This window comes from Sylvia atricapilla, chromosome 1, assembly GCF_009819655.1.
Source record: "Sylvia atricapilla isolate bSylAtr1 chromosome 1, bSylAtr1.pri, whole genome shotgun sequence".
In the NCBI taxonomy this organism is placed as follows: domain Eukaryota; kingdom Metazoa; phylum Chordata; class Aves; order Passeriformes; family Sylviidae; genus Sylvia; species Sylvia atricapilla.
The window spans coordinates 27,079,406-27,092,149 of NC_089140.1; the positions used below are offsets into that span (position 1 = coordinate 27,079,406).

Consider the following 12,744-nt stretch of genomic DNA (forward strand, 5'->3'; position numbering starts at 1 on the left):
TCTCTTTTCCAACTATTAAATGAAAAATCAGCAAAATGAGGAATGCCTTAATACTGTGTTCTCTAAACTCCACAGATAGTAGGCCTTGAAGTAAAAGACAAAAAGGACATTGTTAATCTTTAGTTTCACTTATTCAGAGCACTGCTCTTTTCAGAGGACGGGCATTAAAATTGCTATGAAGGATAAAGCTTTGGTAAGATATTCTTGGAAATGATGGCTTGCTTTCATCTTGATGATTTCCTTGAGTCAAACAGCTCAGTTTCTTTACCCAAGGAATGTAATCTTACAGGATTTTGAAGAGTTTAATTAGCAGTTTATTTGATGAGGTGTGTCTTTCCCCTCAAAATGTTATGCTAAAAAAAACTAATGAAAAGAATTTAATCTATTTTTATCTTTTGCAATTTTTAACTTTTTTTATCAAAGTGTTTCTTTTGTTCTTCTTTAAAAATAATTCTGCTTTATGCTGGCATCTTAATTTTAATTTATTGACGTTTCTTAGGCTGCTCAGATTTCATTGGATTGTACTGCTAATGAAATTAGGTACTCTTTTTCTCTTTCAGTTCAGAGTATGGTATGATCTTTGTAATGCAACAGCTAATTTATTTCAAATAATTATAGCTTTTAATTTGATTTCCTAATGAAAGTAAGTTGGTCACTTACGTACTACTGTAGTAGCATTATTGCAATATTTGATTGAGAGCTATGTATGCATAATTAAGTGTTGTAGTGGTTTTTCAGAACAGCTGAATTGGAAGGATGAGGTCTGAGTATGGAAGAAGTTCTCACTCTAGTTAGGGCACATGCAGAGAACTTCAGGATACGTTGGGGAAGTGTGGTTGCATTAGAGAAGAAGAGGTTAAGAAGTCACCAGAGAAGAGGAGGAATAGCAATATTGTAGTATAGTATCAGGAGGTCAAATTTTATTAATTCAGCTGGGTTTTGTGTCAGTTCATTCCTTTATTTGTAATATTTCACTGCCATAATTGCAGAAGGAATGAAATGATAAATAGAGTTTGCACTTGATATGACCTTGGCATGTTTGAGATTTGGGGCAGTTAAGGTTATAGAGAATCAGCCCTCAGCTATAGGCATCTAATTTTAAATCTTCAGTTGCCTGTGTAGTAAACAGAACTGCATGGTGATTCCACTCTGATGCTGTGGGCTCCAGAGCTCAGTGGCTGCACTCTCACTGTTACTGGGAAGGGAAGTATCTCAACACATCTCACACTTTGCCCTTCCTGTAGTGCCCACTGAATGAATTCCAATGCTTTGTAAGTACAGAACTTGGGATGAGACATAACCAAAGACATGCCGGTCAGCAGTCATTAAATGTCAACGTCTGAAATAATTTTTCACAGAAATCTTTTGTTTCTACATGAAGAAAATTTTATAGGTACATGTTTTATACACTTTACATAGTTCAGTACTTTTTTTGAAATTATTATCTTTGTTCTGAAGTGTAAACTTGTCACAGGTGCTGTGTATGGGTTGTATCACTTCAATCCACACCTTGTTCTGTTTTGATCTGGACTGAGTTGTTCATCCCAAATGGTAGAAGTTTTACAGCATTTCTACCTTCTGCAGTAAAACAAAAAAGTTGCTGGGATAGCACTGGCATTAACTGGGGTTTTGCCTGAGTGCTGATAACATGACTTTCCCAACTTACTGTTTAAACACTTTAGAAATCCAGGGGCAAATTTCACAAAACTGTCTTGCTCCATTTTATGATTTAGCGAAATCATCAATTTTATGATGCCTGAAAATTCAATACTACAGAGGTACCTGAAAATATCTCTGTAGTGTTGAATTTCCAGGTATTTTGATATTAAAACAAAAACAAAATCAGTCTCTCTATGGGCATCTTTAGCTGGATTAACACCATAAGTTTTGAATATCAACAAGTTTATCTCAATTGTAATATATGCCATTTAATAGCAGGGTTCCTTTAGCTACTTTTAAATAACAAATCTTAAATTGTTTATGGCTAGTATATGCAGCACTAATATTTTATAAATATAATCTCTTATGTTTTCATTCTGAGCCTGCTAATGACAGAAATTATTCAAAGCAATTTAAAATAGAGTACTTTGAAGCAAGCAGTAATGAATAATATTGAACAAAGTAATTCGAATTTACCTGATTTTTTCCTATTAACCTGTAAGGTAACTTCAGTGACAACATATGTAAAATTACATGTGTCAAATTACTGGAGGGCCATTGCTGAAAATCAAAGAATATTCCATTTTCAGATGCTAATTTGATCTTATTTTTCGTGTTGAATGCTGGCAATAGTAACATGGTCTGAGCAGAAGCATTGAAAATATGTTAAACTGTGGAGGTCCATTTGGAAAAAAAGCCGTAAAATTGCTATTTTGAAAGCACATAAAATAGCCTACAAATATGTGTGCTAAAGATGTTGATTTTCGTGTTTGTTTTCTAGTGATTATTGAACAAATTCAAGTGTGTTTGAAGGTTTAGAAAGCTAATGAAAGCATAATTTAATGTGACATTCCTGGTCATAGACGTCGCATGTTACATAGCAGACAGGTGCAAACCAACGTTTTCTTGGCTAAAGTGACTAAATTATTTATAAACCTTATATCTTCATTTTGCCGAAGTTTAAACATGTTTCCTTATTCCTTAAATGGAGTTATTCCCTTGTAATACTTTCTATTACAGTAAAAAATAATGCCATTGTTATCTAGATTTCCAAATTATGTGTCAGTTTTCAAGATAGCCTTACTCTGATGGTGCAAGTCATACACTTCATCTTTTGTTGCTGAAACATGAAGAGTGAGGATCCTAATACTGCCTTTATTTCCATGCACCATTGTACCTACTTCTTTATAATCTTTACACAGCTGCATTCAGGAGGGCCTTCATAGCTTAAAGTTGTCAAAATTTGTAAGTGTTCTTAGGACTAATTCAAGAGGCTGAAAGTAGTAAAACTGGCAGTTAGTGTGCTGGTGTCTGATCAAACTTATTTTTGTCTAGTTTTTATTTGCGGTGACCTTGAACTGTGTAACATGTAGTTGACATGCAGCCCATGTTACATTAATACCTGTAATCCTGTAATACTACATTGATAAATTCAGTTATGTGTTCTAAATAATTTTTTCCATATTTTGGCACTACTGTGTGGCTTGTGGAACTTAGAACACCTCAATTAGTAAATGTATAGTAAATATTGATATGTATTAAATAGATAAGGTTTTATGTATTGTAATGAATCACCCTTAGGGAAATGTGAAAGAGAATTCTAATAGCAATTAAAGTATTCTAAAGAGCCATGAAATAGACAAGCATTTTCCATTCCACTGCATTCATTGCTGCTAATGTTAAATCTTGACTAAAAAAGGAAAATCTTCCCAAACAGATTGTTATTAACATACACAGATCAAAATCTGCATAAGTATAAAGGTGTAGATGTGTTGAAATGGCAGGTTTATTTGCACTGTAGCAGTATTTAAATCTGTAAAACAGTTTAAAATAGAGAACTGTCTTTAATTTGAAGCTACTACAAATCAACTTCAAAGAGGTCCCAAACAGGAGAAGCATTATATTGTTAACTTCTTTGGAACTGAATTTATGATTGCTTGTGCTTCTAAACTGGTCTGAGATTATTTTGATGAGCTGTTTTTTACATTTTCTAAAGTGAACATTGGCTGCTTCAAAATTTGTAAGATACTGTAAACTAGGCAGTGCTTGTCTTTATCATATGATAAATGTGATTTTCCTAATATGGTGATTTTCTCCTATAAAAACAAGCAGTTTCATGGTTTTTTTATGTATTTATGTTGTTAGTGTCTGTGTGTCAGATATTTTGGGTTATTGGAATAGTCTCTGGTATTTCTTATTTCCTTCCACATCCCTTCTAATATACTTTGCTCTTTAAACAAGAAGAAAGAGTGATATTGTCAGCTTATGGCAGTTATATAACACAGGCAGGTTAATAATGCTGCTGTTTCAAAGATTAAATGTAGTGACTGAACCTGAACTCATGTGAGTTTTAGGTAGTAACTTAAAAGGTGCTTGTAAACCTTTGGTGCTCACTGTTACAGTTCGTGGATACCCCTTGTCCTCCACGCTGTTAGTCTTTTTACTTTTTTGGCCAACTGCAATGCTGAAAAATGCTCTAGTTTTTATATAGAATCATCAGAAACATCTGTTGTGTACCAGTCATATATTGATATATGCTACAGCTTTATGAGCATTTGCTGTAAACCCATTCTACTAAGCTTCAGTTTGAAAGCTGTAATTCTTGTTACTCCTCAAAATCTGTAAGTTATTTTCTGTTTCTGTTTTGGTAATGTTCTTTAGTTTTATTTTTTTTTTAATCCTATGACTTGACTTAGAAATAGGGCACATTTTAGTACTCAATGAGTTTATTTTAATACACTGTTCATATCAATTTTCAAATTACTAGTTTTGGGAAGTTTGCACAAAGTCTGTAAGAGATTTGTAATTCTAGTGGCAGTCTTTTTAAGAATAGGACTTAACATGCTCAAATGTTTGTATTTACTTTTTGGCTAGTTCTATAGATCTATATTCAGAATGTGGAGATATTGTCCTAATGCTGATCAGTGTAGTTTTCTGGTAATGGTTCTGTAGGTAGTGCCTTAAATTATTTCCTGTGATGTGTATTTGTTTTTAGGACTAATAGATAAATAGCAAAAACATTCTGTTACCTAACGTTGAATTTTAAATATATTCTCTTCTAGAGAACTAGAGGACGAAAACGAAGCTTTGTGCCTGAAGAAGAAAAATCTGAGGTTGGAATATAGTGTTTTGTTTGTTTTTTTAACAGTTTCACAAAAAATTAAACTTTGGCCTGAAGTGTTATTTTCCATGCCATAATTGAAAATATTTGCTTTCCTTCCCTCCTTTCCCTCCCATTCCTTTCTTTTTGCCTTCTGCTGTGGCAGGAACGTATTCCCAGAGAAAGAAGGCAACGACAGTCTGTGCTGCAAAAGAAGCCCAAGTCAGAGGATTTAAGGACTGAGTGTGCTACCTGCAAAGGCACTGGAGACAATGAAAATCTAGTCAGGTAGGTTTGATACTCTGACCTTTTAAGGAGTTAAAAGTCCCATCTTTATCACTTCGTCGTGATTAAAATGAAGAAAATTTACTTTTTGAAAGCACAATAAATTTCATCCCATTATTTAGGAGTATAATTACATCAGAAATACTGACTTGATTCACTTATTGATCTGCCAAAAACATTTATATTTTAAATAACTAAGATAATCTGTTTTTCTAACACAGGAGAATTAATTTGCTCTCATCAGGGTGAATTGTCAATGTTTTAGAGCAGGTCAGAAAGATAAACCAACATTTTAATGATACTAAAGCTACATGAGCGTACTAAAAGTAATTAAATTTTTAAAAAAATCAATTATTTTATGAGCTGAAATGTGGATCGTGAAGAATTTATGTTTTTAAAAAGGTATTAATGCTACCTTCATTAGTGTAGATCATGAAAAGGTTTGATAATCATGTTTCTTATCTGAAACAGAAATTATAAAAAGACCTTTGAATGATGTTTTAGTAGGTGCAGAAATCTAATTAAAGTATAGAATAGCTGCTTTTAAATAGCTACCACTGACCACAACTTCTGCGGATTTTGACTTTATAGCTGGCATTGTAGCCTCTTTGCAAAGCTATAAAAACTGTTCACAATTCCTGAAAGAAGACTCGTGGACCTTATCAATCAGAAGGTGGATTTTAATTGAATCTACAGAGATTTCATTAAAATGATCTTATAAGTTCAGATTTTAAAAAGTGTGTTATATTTAGGTCCTGTATGCTTTAATGAGATTTTTCTAGACAAGTTCTTCACTTTAGGTCAGCTGTAATTATTGCTTTTATCTGGAAGGAATACTCCAAAATAAGTAATTTTGTTTATTTCTGGGAGCCAGAGTTACAAGGAAGGTCAGAATCACTGATGATATAGGAAAGCAACACACAACTTTGTAATCAGGATGTGTCACAGGTACAGATGCCTTGTACATACTCAGAATAGCTGGTTTTAGTATCAACCACAGTGTATTATTTACCATAGAAGTTGGTAAAATTGCAAGGTTGTGTGCCAGTATGTAGTTATATTTCCAAACTGGAGGCAGAGTGCTTGTACAAGCTCATCAGTAACTGTGTGACTCTCATTTATAGACAAGCTACTACTGCTGGGTAATCTTAGCTCCTGCTCAGAACCAGACTGTGAAATAGAGGGGAGTGTTACAGGGATTGCTCAGGCAGTTACACTGATGAGGACTGGTGGCAGCAGGTTTTTATCTGCCCATGGCAAGATTATTAACTGTTAGGGCTTTCTTAAGCCCTACAGTTTACAAGAAATAAAAGATACAGGAAGAGCATTACGCTGTGGGAAGGAATCCTAGTATAACACATGGCTGTGTTTTACTGTGAAAAAGGCAATGAATTAGTTTTTTTCTTCAGGCTTTTTCTAGAAATGTGAAAAATACCACATTGGAGGACATTAGGGATAAGATGAGAAAATGGCTATGAGGAGCTGTATATTTTAGATATGATTAAAAAATAATGGTAGAAACTTACTATTATGTCTTGTTTACTATTGGAAAAGATTTTAGTAGTAATTTAGATGGGTGAAAAATAAGCCAAAACCCGACAGTTTCTCTTAAAAAAATCACCCTCATAATTAGGCCAAGTAGTCCTTGGATAGGAGAAGGAGTTTATGTTCTAATCTTTTGTTCATAATTCTCTGAAAAATATTTCCTTAAATCTCTTTTTCCATATTATTTTTTTAAAATATTTAAATTTAAAACCTGTTTTTCTTCAGATAATTCCTATAAGTAGTTCCAACTTTATCCAATTTAGATTACCACTGCTTCTGGAGAGGTGTGGAAGCTTACTTTTGATAATTACTATATATTAACTCTTCAGTCTAATATGTGTAGGAGAGTGATCCACGGAGTGTAGCTATGTCAGAGAAAGTTTTCAGAAGCTTGTTTTCTTTTGCGTTGTCATGAAGTGATAGGAGTGACGCTCTGCCTGCCTGCCCTGGTGCTTTTTCCTCCCTGTGCCATCATGCAGGACCCTTTTCTGGTGGTAGAAAACGAGTTTTAAATGCAAGGTTGTAGGGCTCCTTGCAAGCAAGAAATGTTAAGGAGGGATACCGAAGTATTTTTTTCACTATCTGTTTGTTTGGCACTATCTGTTAGTAAAGCTCAAGATTTCTCAGATCTTTACTATTGTCTTTGGTCTTCACCAAAGTTGCTGTATTTCCTTTTCCGTCTTTCTAACCCATCTCTCACTAAAAAAGAGGGGTTGTGGTTATGTTATACCAAAGATTTTTCTGAATATAAAAGTTCATCACTAAGTTAAACAGAAGCATAGAAAACTGGTAAAACTGCAGATTTTAGGAATAATCTTGTAGGGCCTTCTGTCTTTTCCTTCTGTGTATTACCACAAACAGGGCTGTAAAACTAAAGATACATGACACTTGGATAATCTGGTTTTAAAAATTGTAGGTTTATCTAAAATTTATTTGGCCCTTATTCCAGAGTTGCTATCTGACTAAAGATTACAGGAAGATAAGCAAATTTTTTTGTATTTCAAATTATGCAGCAGAAATTTATAATTTATGATAATAATAATAATTTATTTAGCAGTGAATCTGGAGCAAGAAAATACAATTTGACTAGTTATTACTGTATGATTATTGGATTTTTTTTTTTAGTCTCCATTTCAGGTGCTCCTGGTTAGCATTGGATGGTTAAGGGATTATTTGTTATATGTTTAGTGGCTTTACTTAACATGTTGTTCATATGGTTTAAAACCAATAAATAACTATGCAAGGATTTATCCTTAAAAAGTACATTTCATTCTGATAATTATAATCCTTTACTGACTGAATTATGCCTTAGTGACTATAATGATAAAAATTAGGGCATCTTTAATTATAAGCTTTTGTCTGAAACTTATTGACATGTTGCTTTTATTTATGCTAATATTTTAGCATATGTGTGTATTATAGACATGTCAAGATAGTGCTTTTTTAATCTGGAATGTCAGATAATACAGATAGGCTCTTTCAGTATAGTAGCATTAGTAGTATGCACTAGAACTGAAAGTTTAGATTTTGTGGTGTTGTCCACTAGAAAGGAGAAAAGATCTTGTGATCCTTTTGTGATTTTTTTCCTTAGAAATTACAGTGTATTTATTTTATAAATTCTTCTATACACATCTGTGTAAATTCTGTTGAGCTAAGTAAACCTGCAATTTTTACCTTTTACGAGAATAATTAGTGACACAGTCAAGATTTACAGATCTAACAGTGAAAAGTTAGTTGAAACTACGTACTCAAATGAGGCAAAGTTGAATATGTAGCTGTCATTATAAATAAGTGAAAAAGCTATAGCTGTAATTGGAGAAAAATGGATTTTGAATATCTCTTTACTCAAATGACCTGTCATTGAGTTTTGAGAGATACTGACAGTATTGAGAGTATTTGACACAGATAGGTTTGATATGGGGCAGGCATGAAGACACAGCACTTTTTAAAAAGAGAGAAGAGGTAAAAGAGTATAATGTGTGCTTGGAATTAAAGTATTGTGAAACCAGAGGTTACCTAAAAAATATACTACTCAGTCTTAACAATAATCAAATATTGGCAACATCTGCTTTAAACTGAAGACATAGATTGAAATATGGGAGTTTCTAAAACTTGATGTGAAAGGTAAATTTTCTGAAAAACTCTGAAAATAATTTTAAAGCTTCTGTTTGTTTTTAGAGCTGACCTCTGCTGTTTGTTTCAGAAGACATTTAGATATGATACTTTTCATTTTGTGAATCTTTTGAAGTCACATATATAGTTTAGATATTTTAAAGGTTTCATGAGTGCTTAATTACAATCTTTCAAGAATTGCTTAGACTGGTAGATCTTACACAGGAGTTGCTTTATTCTAAGTACCTCCTGTTTTGGTTTTTTTGGTATTTTTAACTGAGGCCGTGATTCACTGATGCAAATCTTTAAAAATAGGTCCCAAATAGTTCTTTTAGAATGACATCATGTTAGGTAGAAGCATGGACTAAGAAGTGTCTTTCAGGTGGCTCAATATGTAATAGGTGAAACCTGCCCTCCATATTGGAGCACTGTACAGACGAAGTGCTTGTAGCATAATATTACTCTATGATCTGCTTGGTAAAATAAAAAATTAAAATGAATTTAAGTAATTTTGATTTGTAGAACAGTTTTTTTAAAAGAAGAATCCACAAACTAATGCAGTTTAAAAACTTTCAAGGGAGGACTTTTAAATGACTTCACTTCTAAAGAAGTGGCCTCTTCTCAAAAAATACTCAGTTTTCAACTGCTGCTATTAAAAAAATAAACACAACATCTGTTGTTTGCTTTAAGATATGCTTGGATGATATTTTGGAATGTAGTACCTTAGATAAAATTGGCATCTCAATAGTAGATTTGAGAAAAGCAGAAGGGAGTTAGACTACCATTCTTGTATGGGGCAAAACAAGGTTAAAGAAATATCTGAAAAACATTCAATTTCTTCATCCAACAATTTAGAGCAAGCATATTGTAGTACATTCTTTCATAGTTTTGTGTATTGACTTTTTCTGCTGTATTGTCAGTTAAGTTAGAATTTTCCATTTCGTTTGATTTACAGTAACTGAGGCAAAATTATGACTTCAGCATTAGAGGGTAAAAAAGATGAAGGTCATGTATTAGAAAGAATAGAGAACAGAATTTGTTGAAAACATAGATTTGAATGCTAGTTATAAAGTATGCAAAAAACATAAATCTGCAAAGCAGATTATCAAGAATGTATGTAATATTTATTTTTAATGCATATATTTGCTAGGAACTAAACTAAAAGTACTTATTTTTCCCAGTATATTCTCTCACTTTTCAAGCGAGTCTAATATGATGCATTAGATACAGTCCAATCACTGTATCAAAGCACCCAGGGAAGGTGAGGAGTAGGAAAGGTGAAAGAAGAAAATATATGCAGTGTTATATTTACTAAAAGACAAAAAGTATTGAGTAAAATTAACTATAAGGTTGACTATATTATGAGTTATTCAATCATAGGATAACTGAAAATCCCTAAAAGATGTGCGAAATCTCTAATTCTGGTACTACAAATGTATGTATCAAGTTTAGGATGATAATTTATACTGTATAAAAGAATGCATGCTTAGCTGCACACAGTGGTCAGCTTTAATTCTGCTTTTGACAGAAAATGTGTTCTAGACAGTCTCTTTTGAATCCTCTGGAGATCATCTGTCCAAAAATGTCTCTCACCAGATTTCCTTAATTGTATTTGTCTTGTAGAGGTTTATCTTTGCATTTTTATTTCTTACATTTCCATGTAAAGGCACGTGCCAAACGTAAAGTTAAGGATTTCTTCCTCATTTGTTCAGCTGTTACTTTTCAATCTCTTCATGAGATGAAATTTATTCCAGAACAAGTACATTAATTATTCATTACTTTAAATGCACTGCAACAAAATTCACAGTCCATCATAGTGACTGAAAGCCTGTTATTTGCAGTAGAAGTTCAAGACCACTAATGTAAGGATTAATTACAAAGAAAATGTTAGTTAAGCCACGATTTGCAGCCATCTTATGTGTTACAGAGGATTACAAGTGCATTATTTTATTAGAATGAACTAAGAGAATGAAAAGAAATGCAATGTTCAGTTGTGTAGTTTATTTATGTTATATAGTTTACAGGGATTAATTCTGTGAGTTAACTTTTCTAGTTGCTTCAGATACCTGTTAGATCATTTTTTGGATATTGCCTTCTGAAAAGTGTTGCTTTTTTATTCTAGATAGCAGGGTGGTTCATATAATGACAGGGCACATTTTCTTCGGAGGACTTTACTCAAACTGATTTTGCCTTGCATTTTACTTTCTGTAAATTCATATGGTATGGCAGGCATTAAAAGACAACTGTAGGCATTGTGAAGCTCTCTTGCCCAGTGCCTACAAGTCAGACATAGGTCTGGTAATAAGACTTGTACTGCTGTCATTCAGGGCTTCTCTAGAAGGAGACTGCTGGATGTGTTTGGATTTGAGCTGTCCAGCTACCTGATGCTGTTCATGCCTGGAGCATTTGCAAAAAGTGCATGGCAGACCATTGGGTTTTCTATAATTAGGCACCAGTCTATTTACCTGGTATCTACTGGATTTCTTTAGTGTGTTTATCTGTTATTTTCCTGAAGTGAGACTGCAAAATGTGAATTGAAGCCCAGGTTACTATTTTCCCTTGATTGTTTTGCTGCTTAACTCTTAGGGAAATTTAAATCTTCTAAAGAATAGAAAATCAGGTTTTTGGTTATTGATTTTGTGTTCCATCTCTGGTTTGTTTCTTGATAATGTGTAGTCTTGAAGGACCTATCTTATAGGTATTCTGTGTAGCAGAGGCCCAAAACTGAAATTTTGGAGGTATTGCCATGTTTAAAAGCCTTGTTGCCATTCAATTCTGTTAACAGAATTAGGAAATTCAGGCTGGGAAATATGCACAGAACCATCAGATGTAATTTTTTTTTTTTTTTTGGTAAAGTTTAGCATTGAGCCTTGGTTTTGCAAAGGAGAATAAAAAGCGTGGCCTGCCATGCTTTCTGATCAAATGCAGGTACAGCGAAGCGTGATTCTCCCCACATGCTCCACAAAAGTGTTTCTTTGATTTTTTGGAGGGGTTGTTGAATAACATTTCCTGTTAATACACTGGGAAGAATAGAGGGAAAATGGATATTTGAATCTCTTCAGTGTTATGAAAGTTATAAAACCCTGGTGGTGCATTATTGTGTTGTTTGTTGAGGTTTGTTAGTGTTCATCTGACAAATGAATAGGAGAGAGCAGTGTGGGCATTCCCTGTTAGTTTTTCTTCACATTCTTTTCTGATCTGTCAGTCAAATCTTCTTGAAGTTCATACTGGGCATTAGTCTGTAGAAGCTTAGTGAACAGTAGAAGTTTATACCCCTAAGGTCTAAGTGTAATTGTCTGAAGTTCTTAGTATTGATATTTGAAATATGCTGATCCAAAAAGCTTCTGTACCAGTGTCATGAACTTCAAAAATGTACAACAAGATAACCAGTTGTAAATAAGAGAATCTTCCTACAGTTTTACTTTGTTTTCCAGTATTTTACCTTTTTTATTATTAAACTCTTAATGTATAGTTATCCTTTTTTTCCCTTCAGTTACAGCTGATTGATCAAGTTGCAATCCTGGGTTTGTAAATTACAGCTTGAAACTATATTTCACAGTTGTAATCTATTCCCCAGACAGCTCTGTATCTCAGGATTTATTTATTATTTTTCTGCTTGCCTTGGGAAGTATATGTACCAGAGACTTTTGCTCCTTTTTTGTATTGTATAACTACTAGTATTTGTAATAATTTGTAACATGAAAAAATACATATAGAGGTTCTTGGCTATAAGTAATGAGTGACCTCTTTAGATAAAGGAGTCACTGAATGAGGTGTTTTTTCAGGAGATTAAAATTATTTAATGAAAAAAGATGCAGATTTTGAAATTGCAGTTTGTGAAGGAAGAGGGGAGCCTCATGACATATCAAGTTATTTCCCAGTCTGGCTACCAGTAATAGGGTATGACTCCAAGAATACCTACCTGGATGGTCAGTAGTTTATTTTTGTGGGCATTCTTAAGATTTTTTTTACTTACATCAAATTGCATCAAATAATTCAATTCAGTTGGCATTTGAATGTATCACTTACTCCTTCATTCTGGC

The 12,744-nt window shown here is 33.3% G+C and overlaps 1 protein-coding gene across 3 annotated transcripts in view; it reads left to right on the forward strand.

Annotated features, from left to right (window-relative positions):
* PHF14 (PHD finger protein 14) overlaps positions 1-12,744 on the forward strand; it is a 161,567-nt gene that overhangs the window by 62,852 nt on the left and 85,971 nt on the right. For all 3 annotated transcript variants that reach the window (XM_066318054.1, XM_066318063.1, XM_066318071.1), the window contains exons 15-16: positions 4,722-4,772; positions 4,926-5,047. In XM_066318054.1, coding sequence (XP_066174151.1) covers positions 4,722-4,772; positions 4,926-5,047 — 173 coding nt within the window. The remainder of the gene's footprint in view (positions 1-4,721; positions 4,773-4,925; positions 5,048-12,744) is intronic.